This window comes from Musca domestica, unplaced genomic scaffold, assembly GCF_030504385.1.
Source record: "Musca domestica strain aabys unplaced genomic scaffold, Musca_domestica.polishedcontigs.V.1.1 19, whole genome shotgun sequence".
Classification (NCBI taxonomy): domain Eukaryota; kingdom Metazoa; phylum Arthropoda; class Insecta; order Diptera; family Muscidae; genus Musca; species Musca domestica.
Genome location: NW_026712245.1, coordinates 4,350,234 through 4,374,368, shown reverse-complemented (window position 1 = coordinate 4,374,368; position 24,135 = coordinate 4,350,234). Strand labels below are relative to the sequence as shown.

The 24,135-nt window shown below is 37.9% G+C and overlaps 1 protein-coding gene and 1 long non-coding RNA gene across 3 annotated transcripts in view; one reads left to right on the top strand and one right to left on the bottom strand.

Moving 5' to 3' along the window:
- Nucleotides 1-24,135, bottom strand: part of LOC131801977 (uncharacterized) — a 210,281-nt gene that overhangs the window by 15,924 nt on the left and 170,222 nt on the right. The window lies entirely within an intron of this gene.
- LOC101888655 (receptor-type tyrosine-protein phosphatase N2) overlaps nt 1-24,135 on the top strand; it is a 206,177-nt gene that overhangs the window by 166,819 nt on the left and 15,223 nt on the right. For both annotated transcript variants that reach the window (XM_059121166.1, XM_059121167.1), the window contains 8 exons: nt 14,275-14,328; nt 18,791-18,848; nt 18,916-20,307; nt 21,527-21,610; nt 21,668-22,241; nt 22,308-22,529; nt 22,597-22,794; nt 22,852-23,018. In XM_059121166.1, the coding sequence (XP_058977149.1) occupies nt 14,275-14,328; nt 18,791-18,848; nt 18,916-20,307; nt 21,527-21,610; nt 21,668-22,241; nt 22,308-22,529; nt 22,597-22,794; nt 22,852-23,018 (2,749 nt within the window). The remainder of the gene's footprint in view (nt 1-14,274; nt 14,329-18,790; nt 18,849-18,915; nt 20,308-21,526; nt 21,611-21,667; nt 22,242-22,307; nt 22,530-22,596; nt 22,795-22,851; nt 23,019-24,135) is intronic.

Sequence of the window (24,135 nt, the reverse complement as noted above, 5' to 3'; positions counted from 1 at the left end):
CAATCAGACTTGGCACATCTCAATATTTCTGGCAAGACAAGATCTGTTATAAGGATAGTGGAGATCGGGTCATTTCTTCTGGTACCTCCCCCACAGAAGGTCAAAATGTTCAATAACCAAAACAATTATAAAATCCGAAATAAACACCCGATGCTCTTCGTATTTTACATATCCCATTATTTCTACTGACACAAGATATGCTATGAAGATGGGATATATCGGTCAACTCCTTCTGATACCTCTCCCACAAAGAGTCAACATTTTAAATGACCATGAATCTCATAAATCGCAAAATTACCATCCAGTTGCGGAATTAACAACCATTTTGTTTGTTTACAAACTGCTGGACAACGAATGTTTTCTCATCGGAGAAAACCAAAATTCGGCAGTTCACCACTTTCGGCCAAGAAGAGTTGCCTTAGCTCTTTTGAGTCAATTTTTTTTCTGTTGTGGTGTAAATTTTTGCACATTTTGGAATTTCAATGGCTTTACCCCGAGCTCATTTTTTAATATTTGGCGAATGGAATATTGCGATATGTTCAGCTCACGAGCCATTTTTCTGCAGCTGTGACGCGGATTTCGATCAAGTCGCTTTTTTACTTTTTGAACCATTTCTGCTGATGTTGCTGTTTTCTTCCGTCCACTTTCTTGACATCGGACTACGCTACCAATATCACGGTAACGAGCAATGGTACGAGCCACAAAATATTTATTCACATTTGAATTCTGGAGTGCTCTAACGATAGGCACTATTGGTTTTCCTGCCAAATATAAAGAAATCAAGCTTGAATTCCATCACGAATAACTTTTTTTCTGGAAAATTCTCACCAAAATGCTTTTGTACGCTTGTAAACAATATAATAAACTGTCACTGGAATAATTTTAACAGCTATCGGACGAGTGGCTTAAAAAGTACAGCAGTCTTAAGTTGGTTACAGTTTTTTAATCTCAACCTGTAGATCTTCCAGGAGATCTATGAAAAATTAATTCAACTAATTTTTTTTACAAAAAATATTGCCTGAATACGCCATTTCCCTAAAATATACACTGAATGCACGTTTTATGTGTACAGAAAAAAACTTTATTTTAATTTCCAAAATATCGAATTTCCAACGAAACAAGTGCTTCTTCTTGGAAACTCTATTCATTTATACTTCAATTTTTATTAGCAATCAGCAATTTGGATACTGGATATTTATTACATCATTCATGCCAAAAATGGTCCTTCGTCAATTACTCAACTTATGATTCAATACTCTGTGAATATCCAATAAAAAGCCAATACATACAACATTTTTATGGCGTGAATACTATCTGCTCGATGACCTTGTCACTTGAATAAAAACTGACGCCATCACCCACCCCGATACAGAAAAGCAAAAAACGAAAACTTGACATTGATGACACCACCATCAATATGTCAAATTACAGACAGAAGACACATTTTAAAGTCAAATGCTTCAATTTATACAAAGCAAAAAACCACAACATTGTAGAGCGAAACAGCAATGAGGGTGGGAGGGATGGAAATGAAGCCGAAGGAATGAAATCATCCAGCAAATAATTTCTGCCCTACTTTCATGGAACTCAAATAAAACTGGGTTTTCTTTTCACAAAAGGCCAAGCGACCACGTTAAAATATCTCTCTTTTTCACCAACAGTTCCAAAGAAATGAAAATCACGTTGGGGTATTAAGTTCGAATCCAAGGAATGTCAATATAATAGTGAAATGAAAATGGAATTCCTGGGCAAATAGAGACAATGGGTGGGAGGATAAAAGGATTGTGGCAAGTGTGTGGGAGCCGTCTTAAACCGTGACAGCTGTTATTATTCGGAATTCCTTTAAAACTGACAACAATGAAGGCATTCAACGTCACTAAATGTCAAACGGAGATAGCTTTAATGGTCAGCTATTGTTAAATTGTTTGCTTTTGTAAAAAAACAACGAAATAAAACGGAAGTCGCATGGGAAATGACATTTGACAGATAGCGGATAATTTGAAAAGAAAGAACATTTTCCACGGCAATCTGGGGATATTTTGTCAATGTGAAAGAAGGAGAGGACGAAAGGGGGTCCCTTAAGAAAAGAAGGCTCCGCCGAATAGACTTAGTAAATCAAAAAATCTTCCAGATGTTCTATAAAAATAAGACATCCTGTACTTCACTTAGGAATTGTGGGACCATTTTAACAGAAGGCCACTTGAAAATAAGTAAACTATCTCTGAAAAATCCTCAATTGAACAGAAATTTTTTGAAAGGTACCAAAACCAAAATATGTATTTTACAAAAAAATTCTCTATTGCATGGGTCTTTTATACCATAGAGAGCGATGATGTCCTTTAAAATGAGCATGAAGTCCTTGGAATTTTTTATAGAAATGCTTGAGAAAATGTTCCTAAATTTAAGTTATCAATAATCTTCCTGAAGCAATTTTAAAGATTTCCCTTACTTATTTTGTTTCTGAAGAAGGAGGAGACCTTTGACTTCCAAATAAACTACCCCTGTATAATTATAATTCTTAATAGTTTACAAAATTAAAATAGAAAATATGGCTATTTTCATAAATAAGCTGAGGTCCTCCATCTTTTCCTTAAAATTAAAAAATCACAATTTTTGATCACGAAATGTTATGTCGAGAAGATGCCCTATAATCTCTTAAGTGGTCTCAAGATCCTTCAATTAATAAAATATGTTCAAAATCCATGATTATCGTCATGAGTTCCTTGAAAAATGTCCTTAAAAGACACGATTCTGGTGAGGTCTTCAAATTTTTTTATACTCTCCACCATAGTATTGAGGGATATTTTATGTTTGTCTTTCCGTTTGTAACACCCCGAAATATATATTTTAGACCCCGAAAAGTGTATATATTCTTGATCAGCATAAAATTCTATGTCATTTTAGCGATTTCCGTACGTTTGTGGAAATCATTCTAGCTGCCTAACGAAATGAAGTAGGTTGATAAAATTTTACTCAAATGTATATGACGTCTGCAGAAATTTTGGTATTGAAAATGGGCCATGTAGGTCCACTCCTTCGTATAGCCCCCATATAATGGCACATCCCGATATTCGGTATTTTGATGAATTTAGCGGCATTATTCACCGCAATTGTTTCAAATTTGCTATTTGAAGTTCGTAATGGATAGTAAAGTCTAAAACAGAAAATTGTCTGTGCAGACCCACGCCTTCGTATAACCCCCATATAAAGGCATCTCCCGATATTCGGTATTTTGATGGCTTTAGCGGCATTATTCGCCGGTATTGTTTCAAATTTGCTAATTGAAGTTCGTAATGGATAGTAAAGTCTAAAAGATAACATTTTCTGTGCAGGTCCACGTCTTCGTATAGCCCCGATCGATTTTTGTCAGAGGATTGGAAAAAAATATTTTAGAAAACCATGAGTTTGCTCAGAAGGTCCTTGGTAATTTTTTTAAAAATCCACGATGCAAGCAGCGTTAAATTAGGATATTTAAAAAAAAAAAAATTCAATATTTTAGGCAGTATGTCCTTGAAAAATATTCTTAGAAAATCCACGATCCTTGAGAAAAATGTATAAAACTATTTACGATTTTTGCAATTATGTTCTGCAAAAAATATTCAAAAAAAAAAAAAAAAAAATCGACGATTTTTAGCAGGGGGCCCTAGAAAAATGTTTTTTAAAAATTAATGATCTCGAGAAAAAATGTCTGAATGAGAAAAATGTCTAAAAAAATCAATACTTTCCAAATACTTTCCAATGGTGTCCTCCAAAAATTTTTTCAAGAAAAAAAAAAACGACGATTTTTAGCAGGGTTTCCTTGAAAAATGTTTTTACAGCTGAACGATTTCGGTTGAGAATTCCTTTGTTTAAAAATGTCGTTAAAACACGATTTTAGTCAGGGAGTTCTTGAAACAATTTCTTTTAACTTCAGTTCTAGGTCCTTGAATATGTTTTTAAGAGGTCCTTCATAAAAACCACGATAGAAAGAATTTTTTACAAAAAAGGTGTAAATATCCTTAATTGTGGTCGAATAGATTCGACTATGATCACGAGAACTGTGAATAAAATCAGTTTTTGTCATGAATTCCAAAAAATCTAGGATTTTTAGCAGGGGGTCCGTGAAAAATGTTTTTACAAATAAATGATTTTAGTTCAGGATGTCATTAAAATATGTTCTTAGAAAATCCACGATCCTTGAGAAAAATGTCTAAAAAATCAATGAATTCAAAATTATTTTCAAAAAAAAAAATTGACAATTTTTATCAGAGGGTCCTTGAAAGATGTTTTTACAGCTGAACGATTTCGATTTGAAAAATTCACTGTTCTTTATATCCACGATTTTGGTTGAGAATTCCTTGAAATAATTTGTTTAAAAATGTCGTTAAAACACGATTTTAGTCAGGGAGTCCTTGAAACAATTTCTTTAAAACTCCTAGTACTGGACCTTAAAAATGTTTTTAAAATGAAAAAAAAATCCACTATTTCGACTAAGAGGTCCTTCATAAAAACCACTATTTTGGTCACGTAGTCCTAAAAAGAATTTTCCACAAAAAAAGGATATAATTAAGATATCCATGATTTTGGTTGAATGGATTCGACTATGATCACGGGAACCGTGAATAAAATAGGTTTTTGTCAGGAGGTCCCAGAATAAAAACTTGAAAAAATCCAAGATTTTCATAAAAATCCTTAAAAATTGTCTATAACACATTTTTTTACAAATTCACGATTCTTAGCAATGAAGTTCCTGGTAACTGCCGAATATTGGCTACAAAGTCCCTGATAAGAATCAATGATTCTGGGCTACAAAGTCCTTGATAAGAATCCATGTTTCTGGGCTAGAATGTTCTTAAAAAATATCCTTGCTAGAAAATCATTGAAAAGTCCGAAATTCGTGACTGGGTATTCTTTAAAATCTACTATTTTTGGCTAGAAAGTCCTAGAAAACACGATTCTGAGCCATTTTAGAGAAAAGAGTCCATAATTTTTGGCTAGGAATTCCTAAAAACTCCACTTGACCAGAAATTTTTGATTCTCGGCCTGGACGTTTTTAATACACGATTCTTGGCCATGAATTCTAAAAAATGCACTATTCATGGCTAGGAAGTCCTTGAATAAAAATATTTTAACAAAGTTTAAGCACTTGGTCACAAATTGGCCCAAATCGGGGCCCTCATGTATTTTATGATTTTCCAGGTGGATGAAATTGGTCAATACTTTACATTTTACGACCTAATTGTTATCAACAATACCATTGGGGAAAGGGTCTATCGACCTTTCACCTAATATACAATTTAGTAATTTTATTGCAAAATTTTAAGCGTTTGCTTGGAGGTACTAGTAGATGCAGGTTATAAAACCGCCGTCCACTTGGACAAACACGGTCCAAATCAAGTTTTCAAAGCATTCCAAATAAATGAAATATTTGTACGCTTTTGATTTAGCTTTAAATTCCTTCATGGTTCTACAAGAATCTCTTATCCACACATGAGCCTCAGTCACACTTGACACTTGGGTTAATGATGGTCAATTTAACACACGCTAAATGACATGTCCAAATAAAGGCCGCACCAAACAAAAAAAAAAAATGTAAACAACATGTTGAAGAAATCTTTGGCCAAGACCTGCAGAGCATCGCGCTCAAAGGACCCCTTAAGAGGCGCCAACGAATTAAATAACAATTAGTCGCAGCCACGCGTCATCTTGGCAAATATCAACATTCACTGCAGCAAAATCGTCTCCTTCTCCAGCCTCCTTCCTTCTCTTCTTCATGGAGTCACTGCCGTTAACATCAACAACAAGTCATGTGGGCCGGCTGGGTGACTGGTTTGCTTAGATATCCAGCTTTCATATGAGGGCTCTGCATTAGGCGATGAAGACAGACACCCCAAAAGTAACACAGCAGCCGTGAAGGAAGGCAAAGACAAACATTCATTAAAACGTGTCATGTCGTGTGGAAGCTTGTCATCATAGTGGAAAAGGCAGCAAGAGTTTGTTCGAAGGGGGCTCATGGTGGCGGTTGGAGGTGGCGTTGATGTGTTGTTGATGATGATAGCGGTTCAAAAGCCTAAACTACACAAAGACCGTAATTAATTACTCTGTTACTGCTGCAGGGCAGATTACATACTCGCAGTGCACACATGCCGACAGGCATTAGGCCCCGGCATTTTGACATGCAATCCTAAGGACCGTGTTTTTCAGTTCACGATAGGGGGACAAAAAAAAGAACATGGAGTTAAACAAAAGCAGCAACGCCAACACAATAATAGAGATCAGAGGTGATGATTGGGTAACGAAGAGGAACAGTGGGCTCTGGAGGAAAAAATTATCGACTCAGAGAAAAAGGCTTGGTCCAATTCTTTAGAACAAAAAGGTTTTTTCCATGGGAAATAATTTCGTCCGAACACAGGCCGACCTTTTTTATAGAAAATAGAAAAAAAATCGTCCAACCCCCATGACGAAGATTTTCCTAATGAAAATATTTCGTCCGACCCCAGGACTAGGTTTCTTCCATAGGAAAAAATTCACTGTCCGACCTCAGGACGAGGTTTTTTCATTTGAAAAAAATCATCGTCCGGCCACAGGACGATGTACTTTCCATGGGGAAAAATTATCGTCCGACCACAGGACAAGGTTTTTTCCATAGGAAAAAATCGTCGACCGTGAGGTCCATTTTTTTTCTTCTATAGAAAAAAATCCGTCGACCGTGTCAGGTCCAGTTTTTTTTCTATAGAAAAAAATCCGTCGACCGTCAGGTCCAGTTTTTTTTCTATAGAAAAAAATCCGTCGAACGGCAGGTCCAGTTTTTTTTCTATAGAAAAAAATTCGTCGACCGTCAGGTCCACATATTTTTTTCTATAGAAAAAAAATTCGTCGACCGTCAGGTCCACATATTTTTTTCTATAGAAAAAAAAATTCGTCGACCGTCAGGTCCACATATTTTTTTCTATAGAAAAAAAATTCGTCCACCGTCAGGTCCACAGTTTTTTTTCTTCTTCTTCTTCTATAGAAGACCGTCAGTAGGTCTTCGTCTATAGAAGACCGTCAGTAGGTCTTCGTCTGTAGAAGACCGTCAGTAGGTCTTCGTCTGTAGAAGACCGTCAGTAGGTCTTCGTCTGTAGAAGACCCTCAGTAGGTCTTCGTCTATAGAAGACCGTCAGCAGGTCTTCGTCTATAGAAGACCGTCAGCAGGTCTTCGTCTATAGAAGACCGTCAGCAGGTCTTCGTCTATAGAAGACTGTCAGTAGGTCTTCGTCTATAGAAGACCGTCAGTAGGTCTTCTTCGATAGAAGACCACAGTTAAGGTCTTCTTCTATAGAAGACAGCCAGTAAGGTCTTCTTCTATAGAAGACAGCCAGGTCTTCTTCTATAGAAGACAGCCAGTAAGGTCTTCTTCTATAGAAGACCACAGTTAAGGTCTTCTTCTATAGAAGACAGCCAGTAAGGTCTTCTTCTATAGAAGACAGCCAGTAAGGTCTTCTTCTATAGAAGACCGCCAGTAAGGTCTTCTTCTATAGAAGACCGCCAGTAAGGTCTTCTTCTATAGATGACAGCCAGTAAGGTCTTCTTCTATAGAAGACCACCAGTAGTTCTTCTTCCATAGCAGAGCATCAGTAGGTCTTCGTCTACAGAAGACTACCAGTAGGTCTTCGTCTATAGAAGACCACCAGTAGGTGCTCTGGTGATCTTCTATAGAAGTCCAGTAAGTCCTCTTCTGTATAATACCAATAGGTCTTCCTCTATAGAAGGCCAGTAGGTCTTCTTCTACAGAAGTCCACCGTAGGTCTTCTTCTATAGAAGTCTATAGAAGATCTGAAGGTCTTTTTCTATAGAAGTCTATAAAAGACATAGAAGATCAGATAATCTCCATCTATAGAAGACCAGTAAATCCTCTTCTATAGAAGACCAGTAGGTCAAGGCCAAATTCCCCTTAGGAGGACTAAATGGTCTTCTGCTTTAGAGGATCAATTGGTCTTCTCCTAAAGCGTCCTATTTTTCAGAAAGAGATTTTTTTCATAAAAAAATCGTCCCGTGTTTGGGCAATTTTTTTCTATGGGAATGAACCTTATCCTGTGGCTGGAAGAATTTCTATGTACGAACCTTTTTTCCATAGCCCACGCATATAGGTCACCTTTTAATCTTCTCCTATAGAAGTGTTGGTCATCCAATAAAGAATAACATTTGGTTTAACCGAATTCCTTTCCCTAAAATAGTTTTCCACTTTCCAACCCTAAACTTTTTATTTAATTTTCTAAACTTAAACGTCCCCCCTACCCCCCAATCTAATCAATGTCTTCTTAATTGATTTTAGTTGTAACCATTCAGTGGAGCATTAAAATTCTGAGTCGCCTAAAAGTATGCACCACACATGGTGAATGACATTAAATTTAATTATGTTTTCCTTCCAAAAACTGTCCTTTTCAATCATTCTATTGGAATGAATACAATGTCCTTACATTCAATCAATAGCAAACCCAAACTGGCTCTTAACCTCCAGTGAGGTCTTCTTCTATCTTCTATAGAAGACCTCCAGTGAGGTCTTCTTCTATAGAAGACCTCCAGTCACCTCACTGGAGGTCTTCTTCAATCTTCTATAGAAGACCTCCAGTGAGGTCTTCTTCTATAGAAGACCTCCAGTGAGGTCTTCTTCTATAGAAGACCTCCAGTGAGGTCTTCTTCTATAGAAGACCTCCAGTGAGGTCTTCTTCTATAGAAGACCTCCAGTGAGGTCTTCTTCTATAGAAGACCTGCAGTGAGGTCTTCTTCTATAGAAGACCTCCAGTGAGGTCTTCTTCTATAGAAGACCTCCAGTGAGTTCTTCTTCTATAGAAGACCTCCAGTGAGGTCTTCTTCTATAGAAGACCTCCAGTGAGGTCTTCTTCTATAGAAGACCCAAAGTAAGGTCTTCTTTTACAGAAGACCATCAGGTCTTCTTCTACAGAAGACCAGTAGGTCTTCGTCTATAGAAGACCAGTAGGTCTTCTTCTACAGAAGACCAGTAGGTCTTCGTCTATAGAAGACCACCAGTAGGTCTTCGTCTATAGAAGACCACAAGTAGGTCTTCTTCTACAGAAGACTAGCAGGTCTTCTTCTACAGAAGACCACCAGTAAGGTCTTCTTCTATAGAAGACCAGTAAGCTTTTCTTGTATAGAAGATCAACAGTAGGCCTTCTTCTATAGAAGACCACCATTAGGTCTTCTCTTATAGAAGACCCCCAGTGAGGTCTTCTTCTTTAGAAGACCCCCAGTGAGGTCTTCTTCTTTAGAAGACCGGGAAAGAACTTCGTCCTGTGGCTGGAAGAATTTCTATGGACGACACTTTTTTCCATAGCCCACGCCTATAATAAATCCTATAAAGAATACATCTGACCCAACCGAATTCCTGTCCTGAAAATAGTTTTCCACTTTCCAACCTTAAACTTTTTTTTTAATTTTCTAAACTTAAACGTCCCCTCCTACCCCTCAATTTAATCAATGGCTTCTTAATTGATTTTAGTTGTAACCATTCAGTGGAGCATTAAAATTCTGGGTCGCCTAAAAGTATGCACCACATGAATGACATTAAATTTAATTATGTTTTGCTTCCAAAAACTGTCCTTTTCAATCATTCTATTGGAATGAATACAATGACCTTACATTCAATCAATAGCAAACCCAAACAGGCTCTTAACGAATAGAAATTGCCAGCCGAGAAAAAAGGGTTTCAAAACAAATCCAAAACTAAAAGCCTGTGATAAGGTGAATGGATAAATAAGGACTTTACGGTTTACAAAAAAAAGAGAGAACTTTTACTTTTTACGAGGACGATTTTTCTATGGGCGTTTTTGTCTGTTTTATTTTTCTCGTTTGTCGTTGTTGTTTGCAACATCCTTATTTTTTTGTGGATGCGAACGAACATGCTGAGTGTTAGAGTGGGGTGGGGGGAATGTTTACTTTTTTTGTGTTGGAGAAAATAGAATCCTTAGCTAGGATCCCTGTACAGTTGTTGCCAAAAGGAGAAAAAATGGAAAAGTAAATGTAAAATCCCCAAAACAAAAACTGCTGCGTAAACACTTTACTTTCGATTTTAGTTCTGGGTATCCTTGCCGACTGCCACTCATTTGCCAGGGATTTTCGTTGGGGAAAAAACCTCGGGTGGTGGAGGAGGATCAACCAACAACATGACTGGCATAAAAACGTGGAACATATTGTGTTCACGTAGTCTTTGCATTTGTAATGTAGACTCATTTAATGCCAATTTGTTTGGCGTGTTTTCGCTTTTTTGGATGGTTGCTCCATGGAAACGGAGAGAAAAAGTGAAAATTCATTTAGTTTTTCTCTTTTTTTTAAGTGCAACAATAAAAACACAAAACATGCCCTTTTTGAACCAATGTGTTTTTCCTTTTTTACATTTACGTTCAGGTTCGTTCATTCATTTGTTTCAAAAATAAAAAATAAAAAAAATACAATTGACGTCACGGCATATTTCCACACGAATTTTCTCCCAAAAACACCATTCCATCTTTTTCTTATTTTTCCGAACTTGCTAACTTCGTAGAATTTGAAATTTGGCCACCAGATTTCGATGACGTGACCGAGTTTTGGAAAAAAAAACAAGAGTGGAGGCAATAAAGCATTACTCCAAGAGATTGAAATCTATTTGAAAGGAATAAAAATGAAAGTAGCAAATGTCATAACGTTTTGTGTTAACCATCAAAATAACATCCTGTGAACAATTACACAGGCTGTAAATTTGAAAGTGTAGTCTAATGATGGTGTAAAACGTGATGTGAGAAGAACATTGGAGAAGAATTTTCTTTTCTCTCCCGTACACGGACGATTTTTTTTATAGAAAAAAAAATCTCGTTCTTTAGTCGGACGAATATTTTTCTATAGAAAAAATCTCGACCTGTAGTCGGACGAATTTTCTCGTCATGTGGCCGGACGAATTTTTTTCTATAGAAAAAATCTCGCCCTGTAGCCGGACGATTTTTTTTCTATAGAAAAAATCTCGCCCTATAGCCGGACGAATTTTTTTCTATAGAAAAAATCTCGCCCTGTAGCCGGACGAATTTTTTTCTATAGAAAAAAAAAATCTCGTCCTGTAGCCGGAGGAATTTTTTTCTATAGAAAAAATCTCGTCCTGTAGCCGGACGAATTTTTTTCTGTAGAAAAAACCTCGTTCTGTGACCAGACGATTTTTTTTCTATAGAAAAAACCTCGTTCTGTGACCAGACGAATTTTTTTCTATAGAAAAAACCTCGTTCTGTGGCCAGACGAATTTTTTTCTATAGAAAAAACCTCGTTCTGTGGCCAGACGAATTTTTTTCTATAGAAAAAACCTCGTTCTGTGGCCAGACGAATTTTTTTCTATAGAAAAAACCTCGTTCTGTGGCCAGACGAATTTTTTTCTATAGAAAAAACCTCGTTCTGTGGCCAGACGAATTTTTTTCTATAGAAAAAACCTCGTTCTGTGGCCAGACGAATTTTTTTCTATAGAAAAAACCTCGTTCTGTGGCCAGACGAATTTTTTTTCTATAGAAAAAACCTCGTTCTGTGGCCAGACGAATTTTTTTCTATAGAAAAAACCTCGTTCTGTGGCCAGACGAATTTTTTTCTATAGAAAAAACCTCGTTCTGTGGCCAGACGAATTTTTTTCTATAGAAAAAACCTCGTTCTGTGGCCAGACGAATTTTTTTCTATAGAAAAAACCTCGTTCTGTGGCCAGACGAATTTTTTTCTATAGAAAAAACCTCGTTCTGTGGCCAGACGAATTTTTTTCTATAGAAAAAACCTCGTTCTGTGGCCAGACGAATTTTTTTCTATAGAAAAAATCTCGTCCTGTAGACGGACGAATTTTTTTCTATAGAAAAAACCAAGTCTAATTTTTTTCTATAGAAAAAAAACCAGTCATGCAGCAGGACTAATTATTTTCTGTAGAAAAAATCTCGGCCTGTAGCCGGATGATTTTTTTCTGTAGAAAAAATCTCGTCCTGTAGCTGGATGATTTTTTTCTATTGAAAAAATCATGTACTGTAGCAGGACGATTTTTTTTTATTGAAAAAACTAGACCTGCAGCCGGACGATTTTTTTTTTATATTTTTGAAAAAAATTTGTTCTGTGGCTGAACAATTTTTTTATACCCTCCACCATAGTATGGAGGTTTAGAGATATCAGTCCGTCCGCCTGTCCGTCGGTGGAAATCACTCTAGCTTCCGAACGAAAAGAAACAGATGGATAAAATTTTACTCAAATGTATATTATGTCTGTAGGACTTTTGATATTGAAAATGGGCCATGTAGGTCCACGTCTTCGCCGATACCTCCCGATATTCGGTATTTTGATGATTTTAGCAACATTATTCACCGGAATTGTTTCAAATTTGGAACTTAAAGTTCGTAACGTATACTACAGCCTAAGACAGAAAATTGTCTGTGCTGGTCCACGTTTTGGTATATCCCCTATACAATGGTACCTCGCCATATTCGGTGTATTCCAGTTTTTTTTTTTTAATTTCGCATTTGAAAATTGTAATGGTTTATGACGAAAGTTGCCTATGCAGGTCCACATCGTCGTATAGACCCTAATATAACGGCTACAATCGGTATTTTTAAGATTTTATTAGAACTATTATCGGATTTTATTTTTATTTATTTATTTATTTTTTTTTTGAAAATTGCCAAATTTTTTCCAAACGGTGGAGGGTATTCAAAGTTCGACCCGGCCGAACTTACAGCTTTTTTACTTGTTTTCTATAGAAATAACCTCGTCCTATAGGAGGATGATTTTTTTTCGTAGCCGAAAAAAATTTTCTATAGAAAAAAGCTTCGTCCTATTGTCGAACAAATTCTTCTCTATAGAAAAGTCTCGTCCTGCACCCAAACTATTTTTTTTTTCTATTGAAATAATCTCGTCCTATAGCCGGACGACTTTTTCTATAGATCTACATATATTTTTTTATTAGAAGACCATATAGACTTCTACAGGAGAGGCCCACCTGTACTTCTTTAGAAGATGACCTTCTGGTCGTATATTAAATAGGGTCTTCTATAACAGAAGAGCAACTGATGTCCACTGAAGGTCTTATGGCCTTAAGTTGACAATTTCCTCGATTTCTCTTTAATTGCCTTCGATGTTTTTATTCTGTAACTAAGCGCCCTTCGACATAGCTATACCTGTAAACCAATTTTCCGGCTCCAAACCCTTCATTAGGCGTGTCAATTACATTCGATGCAACAACGAACGACGAAAAAAAATATTTGGCTTCATTTCGTTTTTCAACACTTTTGAAGTTTGTGAAATTGCTGGCAAAATCAACGATACAGGGGAGATTATATTGCCATTGTTGCCGCAATACTTTCAGCATGCAATTTCCATATTATCCCACAGAAGTAAACAAGCGAAAATTACACACAGCAACCTCACAACACCCCCTACTAACCACCTCGTCCTGCTTTTTATTTGTACTGGTGGTCTTTTAACAATGCGGTACTTCCTGGCAGCAAATAAGCCTACCAACCAGCCTACCTAGTGTTGCATGCATGTGCAAGTGTTCAGCAGCAACAAATTTGGCAGATGTTCAAAAAATCTTGTTCCGGCTGGTTGAGATATGTTGTACAGATAGTGACTTTACAATGTGTGTGCAACCAAAAGCAAAAAAACTGAAAAAAAAAACTACAACAAATGTTTGGCCACTGCATGGCACACGACAATGCCATCATCCATGGATGGACTGGCTGACACAGCCAACCAACCAGCCAGCCAACCAACCAGCCAGCCAACCAACCAGCCAGCCAACCAGCCTAACCAACAAATTTTCGGATGTTTTTTTTTGTTCGATAAAACAAAACTATATTTGTATGGGGTTGAGAGAGAGAGAGAGAGTTGGATTTGTTTGTGTGTGTATTTGTGATTGTGATTGGGTAGGAAGGCAGTGATTGAAAGTGGCAGTTTTGTAAACATTAATTAAGCCTTTCACAACAACACCTCTCTGCCTACAAGCAAAGCTTATGTTCGACAGTTTTTTTTTTGTCCATTGGTTGCCGGCTGTTTGCCTTTATTCTTTAGTTTTCGACAGTCCATGAAAAGTATGAAGTAGGTGCAGTATAATACGTTCCATGTAGTTATGGTAATTTTTACTTCAAATGCTAAGAAAGCTATTAGCGCCATAACAAGAGATTTGCAAAGAGGGAGGGAGGGATGGACACGAAAGGCAGATTTTTTTTTAAAGTAATACAGTTCCCTTAGAAATTCTTTTTTACACTAATTTTAATAGTAAAAAATTAAATTAATTATATTTTTCTATATTTTCAGGTTGCAAATTTGTCCGGACCCTGTGCTTGGAAGGGAGTGAAGTGTGCTTCGATGGTAAGTTTAGGAAAAAATGTGATGCTTACCTAATAACTTACACAGTACTAACAAAGTATCATGTGCTTGGTTGGCAAATAAATACCCACAGACTATGGGAAAAAGTTTAAGATTTTTTGATCAGGAGGTCCTGGAATAACAGGAGATTTGTATACCCTTAGCCATATGGATAGAGAGGGTATATATCATTTGGTACGGGCAAAACGTGCCTCATTGAAATTACAGTGTTAGACCCTAGGTCACTTTGGATCAAATCCATTTCAAGACATTTGGAGTCGATCTAGGGAGTATCCGATTTGATCCAATCTTGGTGTATCGTAATATTATTGTCAAACTTAGATCGAGTTCGGAGATGGACAATATCGGTCCACTCCTTCTAGTACCTCCCACACAAAATTTCAACATTTTCGAAGAAAATAGTTCACTGTACAGAAAAAGAAAGGATAATCCGATATTTTGCTCCAACTTTGCCAATACTAATATCTGCATCAGTGATAGGTCAAGTGCGAAAATGGACAATATCGGTCCTCTCCATTAAGTACCTCCCCCACAAAGAGTCAAAATTTTAAATAATTATAACTCTTATAAAATGTAACTTAAATATCCGATTGCCTTTAAATTACTCACATCGAAATAGGTTTATTAATGCAAAGTGTGGTGTAAAGATGGAATATATCGGCGCACTCCTTTTGGTTCCTCCACGACAAAAGGCAGAAATTTTCAAAAAAAAAAAAAATTATATATATATATATATATATATATATATATATATATTCTGCACAGAAAGAGAAGCAATAATCCGATTTTGCTCCAACTTTGCAAAACCTAATAATGGATAATATTGGTCCTCTCCTTTAAGTGCTTACCCCACAAAGGGTCAAAATTTTTGAATGATTATAACTCTTATAAAATGTGACGTAAGAATCCGATTGTCTTATAACTTCACACATTCAAATATTACTATAAGCTTAAGATCTGGTATGAAGAAGGAATATATCGGTCCAACCCTGGTACAAAGGCTCAATATTTTGAATACCCATGAAGTTCATAAAACGCGAAATTAAAGTCCGATCCCACTCAGACTTGGTACATCTCAATATTTCCATTAACACAAGATCTGTTATAAAGATGGTACACATCGGAATATTTCTTCTGGTACTTCTCCCACAAAGGGTTCAAGATTTGTGAAAAACAAAACGATCAAAGAAAGCAAAAAAATCATGCAAACATTTTGCACATCCAAATATTTTTGATAACGCAAGATCTGTGGTGAAGATAATATATATATGCGGACCCCTTCTGGTACCTCACCCACAAAGGGTCACAATTTTCAATGCTTATATCTGTCATAGCTTTCGAAACAAGTCAGGGATTCTTTACAACTTGTATTTTTATCAGTCTTTGTCAGTATTGACCAATTGCTCCCCCATAAAGGGTCAACTGTTTGAATAATCATAACTCATGCTGGAGGCATAAATTTATCGAAAAACCCGACCGATACTATTTAACTTGTTTTTTGAGAAAGTTGCCAAATTCAGACAATGATACTATGAAGTCTCTAGAAATAAAATCTTAAAATCTAGGATTTTTTTTGAAAAAATGCTTAAGAAATCTAAATCCAAGGAACTCTCTCAAATATAACACGATTTTGGGCCTTAAAGTTCTTGCAAAAATATTTACAAAAATATCCGAAGTCTGGTAGCAAGTATTTCAGGAAGTCCTGGTAAATATATTTTAGAATAACTCCAAGGATCGGTCTTCACAAGTAGCCCATTGAAAAAAAATCAAAATCTCTAAAATATTTGTAACTCCGCGATTTGGCCATTCTTAAAAAAACATTGAAAAACATTCTTAAAAAACTCTGCGATTTATTTATTTTTTTTTTTTTTGAAAATTATTTTTTCTTAAAAATTCTTGAAATTTGACCAAAAGTTGGTGAAAAATAGGGTTATCCTAGGTCCCTAGGAGACCTAGGGTCTAAAACGTTTTGACCTATCAAATGATAGCCATATGGCTTAGGGTACAAAAACACGATTTTAGCCTAGGAATTAATTCATTTTTTCATTCAAATTTGATAGGAAAGGACTGGTACAAAATATTTTTGAAAACTTCAGGATTTTGTCATGGGAAGTCTGTAAAAAATTATCTTCAACAGCTCCACATTTTTTTTAAGTCCAAATCCATTTTGGTAGATTTCTTTTTTGAAGTTATGCCATACAGTCCTGAAAAAATGTTGGCCAGTGGCATTTGCATTAGTAAATGTTACTAAATTTGGTATTGGGTGAAGGGATCTTCAAATTTGATATTGTTGTCTATGTTGGTATCAGGAATTGAGATATGGAGACGAAATGGGAAATTTAATGAATAATACTAAATTTAACATTAAAGGAATAGAGCTGAAATCCCGAAATTTTAATATTGAGGTCTCTTTGGCAAATTTTCAAAAAAAAAAAAAAATAAAATCCGTTAAAAATCCTGTTAAAATCTTAAAAATAGCGAATGTAGCCGTATGAATACGAAGAAATTGACCTGCATAGGCAACTATTGTCATAAGCCTTTACAATATTCAAAGCGAAATTTGAAAAAAAAAATCGGTCAATAATGTAGCTTAAATCATCAAAATACCGAATATAGGAAGGTACGATTATATGGGGGCTATAGCAACGTGGACCTGCACAGACAATTTTCTGTCTTAGGCTGTAGTGTACATTACGAACTTCAAATGCCAAATTTGAAACAATTCCGGTGAATAATGTCCCTAAAATCATTAAAATACCGAATATCGGGAGGTACCGTCATATGGGGGCTCTACGAAGACGTGGACCTGCACAGACAATTTTCTACCTTAGGCTGTAGTAAGAATCGCGAACTTTAAATACCAAATTTGAAACAATTCCTGTTAATAATGTAGCTAAAATCATCAAAATGCCGAATATCGGTGGGTACCACTATATGGGGGCTATACGAAGACGTGGACCAACATGGCCCATTTTCAATACCAAAAGTCCTGCAGACATAATACATATTTGAGTAAATTTTTATCAACCTACCTGTACCTTATACCTAAGGTATAAGTTTCGCATTTGAATATTGTAATGGCTTTTGACAAATATTACCTATGCAGGTCCATGTCGTCGTAAAGACCCTAATATAACGACTACATTCGGCATTTTTAAGATTTTAACAGAATTTTTAACGGATTTTATTTTATTTTTTTTTTTTTTTGAAAATTTTCAAATTCATTGCAAATGGTGAAGTGTATTCAAAGTTCTGCCCGGCCGAACTTAGTTTTTTTTTTTTTATTTGTTTTTTACTTATTTTTTTACCATTTCCTAAAGGATTCCTTTAGTCTTCTTAATACCTTAGGATTATTTGTTTTCAATGGAAAAAAAAGATCCTCAGACCTTTAAATTTTTTTTTTATTTTCAGCCCCACCTCACCCTGCCACCTTTCACCAAAATGTTTGGTATTTAACCCTTGTCTCATTATCTTCTTAATTTGCAATTTAAATCAACCTGTCATCCTTCAGCTTTTTTCGGGATTCTCTTTCAATCTGACATTTCGGCTTAATGGTTTTTCTAAATTGCACAAATTAACATTAAACGTTTGCTGATAGTCTATAATTCAGCATTAGATTTGCATTATCCTGCCGTTGGCATAAAAGTATATTAACACGTAAACAGCTCAAGGATAACTCCCCTCCCTCTCCTTTGTCCCCAAAAATTAGAGTCTCTCCCTCGCCTGCTTTTTGCCACTCTAAGCAACATTATCAGGTCGTTCAGCTTGTCCGCCCAATGAACTGGTCGCTTTGGTTGGAGAACGCAAAAATTGTAAACAATTTTGACCTAAACCTTTAAATTATGACCCCGATTTGTGGGGCGACAGAGAGGCGAGGAGGAGGAGAAGAGAAGATACAGAAAATAATAAAAAAAACCAAGTTACCATCAGCAATATGCAAATAACCAAGAGTCTTTGTAGCAGCAGGACATTGGTTTGGTGGTGGGATAAAGCAGGGGCGTAGAGAGGCATTGTGGAAGGGGGGTAAATATTTTCATTCGTGGGTGTCTTATGGGATTGATTATAAGGATGTATTCGGTTTTGTTTCGAATCCCCAAGAAAAATCTGTTTGCCACGCCTCTACTTTACCTCTGGCCGGGAGTAGTAGAAACTCATAAAAGATAAGTATAATAAATGTGTTGCTGATTTAAAAAGCGGCCATAGCATTCACTTTGGCGCTGTTCGTTAGCAAATTCTATTGCATTCAAATGAAGAGTCCTTTATTTATGGCCAAGAGTCCTTTTAGCGCTCAGTGCATCCCATCTACGTTGGAGGTGGTGTTGGAAGCCCTTTTGGCCTTTCAGTAAATTATGATTATCACAGCAATTATGGTTATTATCATTACAATCATTGTTTTGTTTCCATTTTTCTCTACTTCTCCCCCGCCTTCCCCTTCTTGGAACAGACAACATCTTTGGAAAGTGTATACCAACCACTGGTGTCGATATGGAAGACATTGAAAAGTAAGTCGGCCTCTTAACAACCAAGCAATGTATAATAATCAAATAATTGAACCTCCCATTTTTTCAGAACCCCTCTCACGGAGGACCAGTCACGTTTACTCGCCACTATGCTCGAGGAGTTGCAGGGGGCCGGGTTAGGCTGGGACCATCCCTATGTCCAGTGTCGCATACAGGGTTCCTTGTTTTCCATGCAAAAACAAATCCAACTACCTCCCAATCTCTGTGCTAATCTGGCACCCATGCCAACCGATTTTGAACCTGCTGATGCCATGGCCTTTGTCCGCTTCATACCACCCGAGGAGGATTACCCGAATGCCAACAAGCTCTTCTACCCGCCTCTAAAGAAACACAATTCCCCCGGCCCGAATGGCATTAATGCCATTTTGCACCAACTGCAGCTGCAGGATCGTCAGGTGCGCAATGACCCCCTGGAGCTGTCACAATTCGGAGAATTCGACAGGCATCGTGAATCGCAAATGAATCCTCCCAATGTCATGGATGTGTTTTTGGAAAACGAAAGGGCCCGCATACAAAGGGAACAGGAGCAGAGGGAGGCCCAACTGGAGGCTGAACGCAAGGAGGCGGCGCGGAATCGTTTGGAACTATATCAAATGTTGGCTGCCTCTGAACCTGATCCCCAGCCTTATGAAAGGAATCCGGAACGTATAGCCGATCAAATGGAAACGGTACCAATGCCTCCCTCAGTGCCAATTTATGTTCCCGAAGAACCAAGCGACGACTCTAATGAATTCTATTTTCCCGAAAATTATGGTCCCCTCAAGCGTACAAGTCCTCGCAAGGGTGCCATGGCACCCATTGAGAAACCCAATCAGGAACGTTCCTTTTTCCGTGAATTGGCCCAGGAGAAGGGATTGGAACAAGAACCCCGAGTCTACATTGAAATTCAAGTTCCCCTGGGGGTAGAAGAAATCTCCACCACCAAAAGGCAACCCCAGCAAATGGACACTGAAAACGACAATCGTGACGACATTGAGGAAAGTCTCTTCCGAAACTCCCTAACCCCCCTGCAAGAGGAAGCCATGCTGTCGGCCAACATGCATCCACATCGTCACAAACAACATCGTCCGGAAAAAGTCTATACCGAAGGTGGTCTCATTACGATGAATGAACTTCCGGGCATTGATGCCACCTACAACAAGGAACAACGTAAGGAAGAGGCCCGCGAGCTGTTGGCCAATATGTTGGGTTTTACACGTCACGAACGTTTGGATGTTAAGAAACCGGGTCCAATGTTGGGTCCGCCACCCTCTGTCAAAGAGAATTTGATCCGCAAGTTAAACGGCTCCGATGTGAACCACAACAAGGAACAGCTACCGGCACACATCAAGGGCAGCAATGAGGCTAGCAAGAAGAAGAAAGTTGTGAAAAACCACTCGGATGAAGATCATGCACCGCATACTGTCGATACTGAGTATGCGCATGTGTTTGTCAAAAACCCGTAAGTAGGGCGCATAGAAAGAGGGAGAGAGAGAGGGAGAAAAGGGAGATAATTTCAAAATTGAGGGACGTAATTTCAAAAATGTTCTATGGAAAATGGCTCAGAGATTCGGACAGCTGAGGTCTGAAATTTTCCTATAGAAAAAGTGTCCGACCTCACACAGCTGAGGTCTGAAGATTTTCTATAGAAAAAGTGTCTAACCTCACACAGCTGAAGTCTGAAGTTTTTCTATAGAAAAAGTGTCCGACCACAGACAGGACAGCTGAAGTCTGAAATTTTCCTATAGAAAAAGTGTCCGACCTCAGACAGCTGAGGTCTGAAGTTTTTCTATAGAAAAAGACATCAGGCCGCTGTGGTCTGAAGTTTTTCTATAGAAAAAGTGTCCGACATCAGACCGCTGTGGTCTGAAGTTTTTCTATAGAAAAAGTGTCCGACATCAGACCGCTGTGGTCTGAAGTTTTTCTATAGAAAAAGTGTCCGACCTCAGACAGCTGAGGTCTGAAGTTTTTCTATAGAAAAAGTGTCCGACCTCAGACAGCTGAGGTCTGAAGTTTTTCTATAGAAAAAGTGTCCGACCTCAGACAGCTGAGGTCTGAAGTTTTTCTATAGAAAAAGTGTCCGACCTCAGACAGCTGAGGTCTGAAGTTTTTCTATAGAAGAAGACATCAGACCTCTGTGGTCTGAAGTTTTTCTATAGAAAAAGTGTCCGACATCAGACCGCTGTGGTCTGAAGTTTTTCTATAGAAAAAGTGTCCGACCTCACACAGCTGAAGTCTGAAGTTTTTCTATAGAAAAAGTGTCCGACCACAGACAGGACAGCTGAAGTCTGAAATTTTCCTATAGAAAAAGTGTCCGACCTCAGACAGCTGAGGTCTGAAGTTTTTCTATAGAAAAAGTGCCCGACCTCAGACAGCTGAGGTCTGAAGTTTTTCTATAGAAAAAGTGTCCGACCTCAGACAGCTGAGGTCTGAAGTTTTTCTATAGAAAAAGTGTCCGACCTCAGACAGCTGAGGTCTGAACTTTTTATATAGAAAAAAGGTCCGACTTCAGACCACTGAAGTCTGGAAACATTTTCTATAGAAAAAGTTGGGGTCAGACCGAGACCTCGGAACTTTACCTATAGAATAATTTGAGCTCAGATCTTTGAGGTCTGAGCCACACCTCTTTCTTTAGATTTTTTAAGATTTATTTATTGGTCTGTTTGTTTTCCTCCCTCCAGCATCGACAGTTGGAATGATGGCGTGCGCATCGTAAACGAGTTGGCCAATATTTTACACATGCAAGGATACTTTACTTATTTAACGTAAGTCCAAATACATATCCCTTTCCTTGGGTGATCCTTAATTTTGGCTTTTCATAGCGTTCTACCACATGAAGTTTCATTCCGGGTGGACTCAAATAACCCCGAACACAAGACGGCCATTGACATTGCGCGTGCAATCAATGAGAATCGTGGTGTCAAGAATAACATCCTTCGCCGCCTAGGTGTGACTGTGCTAAGTGCCGGTGTTGGTGATAAAATCAAACGCGATGAAGATGGCAGCGTTTCGGCAGCTCGAATTGAGCTGGCTGACCAGGGGCCCGATGTTACCCACATCATGGTTTACATGTTTGCTGGGGCTGGGGCGGCAGCCATTATTGTTATATTCGTAACGTTGATTCTGATTAAGCGGCACGACAAAAAACGCGATAAGTTGGGTGGTATACAGTCGGGAATTGCGGGAGCGGAAAGTTGCACCAAGGACTATCAGGATTTGTGTCGTGCTCGCATGGCTGGCAAGGGTAGCAGTACTGTGGAACCGGTAGCGAGTGGTCGCATTACAACGTTGAGCAAGGATAACGAAAGGCCACCATCGTCGCGATCCAGTACCTCGTCATGGAGTGAGGAACCGGCTCTAACGAATATGGATATTTCAACGGGTCATATGGTGTTGGTAAGCAGACATAGATTTTCAGGACGATTTAAAGGATATCTTACTTATTTCCTTCACTCATTTTAGTCCTACATGGAAGACCACTTGAGAAACAAGGGCCGCTTGCAAAGGGAATGGGAGGCTCTATGTCGCTATGAGGCCGAACCCAGTGCCCGAGATGCTGCATTGCAGCCACAATGTGCAAATCTGAATCGACCCGGAGCCCCCTTGCCCTATGACCATTCTCGTGTAGTCCTGAATCACCTGGCCAATGCTGAAGGTTTGGATTACATCAATGCTTCGACCATTGTAAGTTTTGAGACACCTTTCAAAGAGAAATATTTTAAAACATTATGTATGACTTTCCCCACTTTAGACCGACCATGATCCCCGTGCCCCTGCCTATGTGGCCGCACAAGGACCCATTCCCTCAACATTGGCCCACTTCTGGCAAATGATTTGGGAACAGGGTGCCGTTGTTATTGTGGCCCTATGTCGCCTGCAGGAGAACGGTGAAATTGCCTGTGCCCGCTACTGGCCCGAGGAGGGAGCAGAAGTCTATCACATCTATGAGGTGGGTGGAAAATTTGAATTGGTTCCTGGAAGGATTCTCATATTCTTCTCATTTCAGGTTCATTTGGTTAGTGAACACATTTGGTGTGACGACTATCTGGTCCGATCATTCTATTTGAAGAATTTGCGTACCAGTGAAACGCGAACTGTGACGCAGTTCCATTTCCTGTCATGGCCCCAGGGTGGAGTACCACCTCAGGCAAAGGCATTATTGGATTTCAGAAGGTACGTGGAAGAATACCTTAAAATACCTTCGCAGACAATAACGTCTATTTTTTCTATAGAAAAAAGTTTGACAGAAACAAACCTCTATTTTTCTATAGAAAAAAATTCAACAAAACCAAGGAGTATACTTTTTTCTATTGAAAAAATTACGACAGAACCAAGGAGTCTTTTTTTCTACTGATAAAAGTTCGACAGACCTCAGGGGGGTCTTTTTTTATAGAAAAAAATCGAGAGACCCCTTGGGGTTTTTTTTTTTCCTATAGAAAAATATCGAGAGCCACAAGGGGGTCTATTTGTTTCTATAGAAAAAAAAAAAAAAAAACCCCAGGAAATAGACCCTAGGGTTGTCGATTTTTTCTACAGAAAAAATAGACCCTAGGGTCTGTCGCTTTTTTCTACAGAAAAAATAGACCCTAGGTTCTGTCGATTTTTTTCTACAAAAAAAAAAAAAAAAAAAAATAGAAGTAAACCCCTGAGGTTTGTCGAATTTTTGTTAAAAAAAATAGACCCTTGGGTCTCTCAATTTATTTTCTATAGAAAAAATTGGACCCCTTGGGGCTCTCGAATTTTTTTCTATAGAAAAAAAAAATCGACACCTTAGGTCTCTTGAACTTTTTTCCATAGAAAAAGAATTGACACCTTAGGTCTCTCGAATTTTTTTCTATAGAAAAAAGTACGGGGTTTCTCCAATTTTTTTCTATAGAAAAAAAAATAGACCCCCTGGGGTCTCTCGAATTTTTTTCTATAGAAAAAAATAGACCCCCTGGGATCTCTCGAATTTTTTTCTATAGAAAAAAAATAGACCCCCTGGGGTCTCTCGAATTTTTTTCTATAGAAAAAAAAATAGACCCCCTGGGGTCTCTCGAATTTTTTTCTATAGAAAAAAAATAGACCCCCTGGGGTCTCTCGAATTTTTTTCTATAGAAAAAAAATAGACCCCCTGGGGTCTCTCGAATTTTTTTCTATAGAAAAAAAATAGACCCCCTGGGGTCTCTCGAATTTTTTTCTATAGAAAAAAGTAGACCCCGTGGGTCTGTCGAATTTTTTTCTATAGAAAAAAGTAGACCCCGTGGGTCTGTCGAATTGTTTCTATAGAAAAAAGTAGACCCCGTGGGTC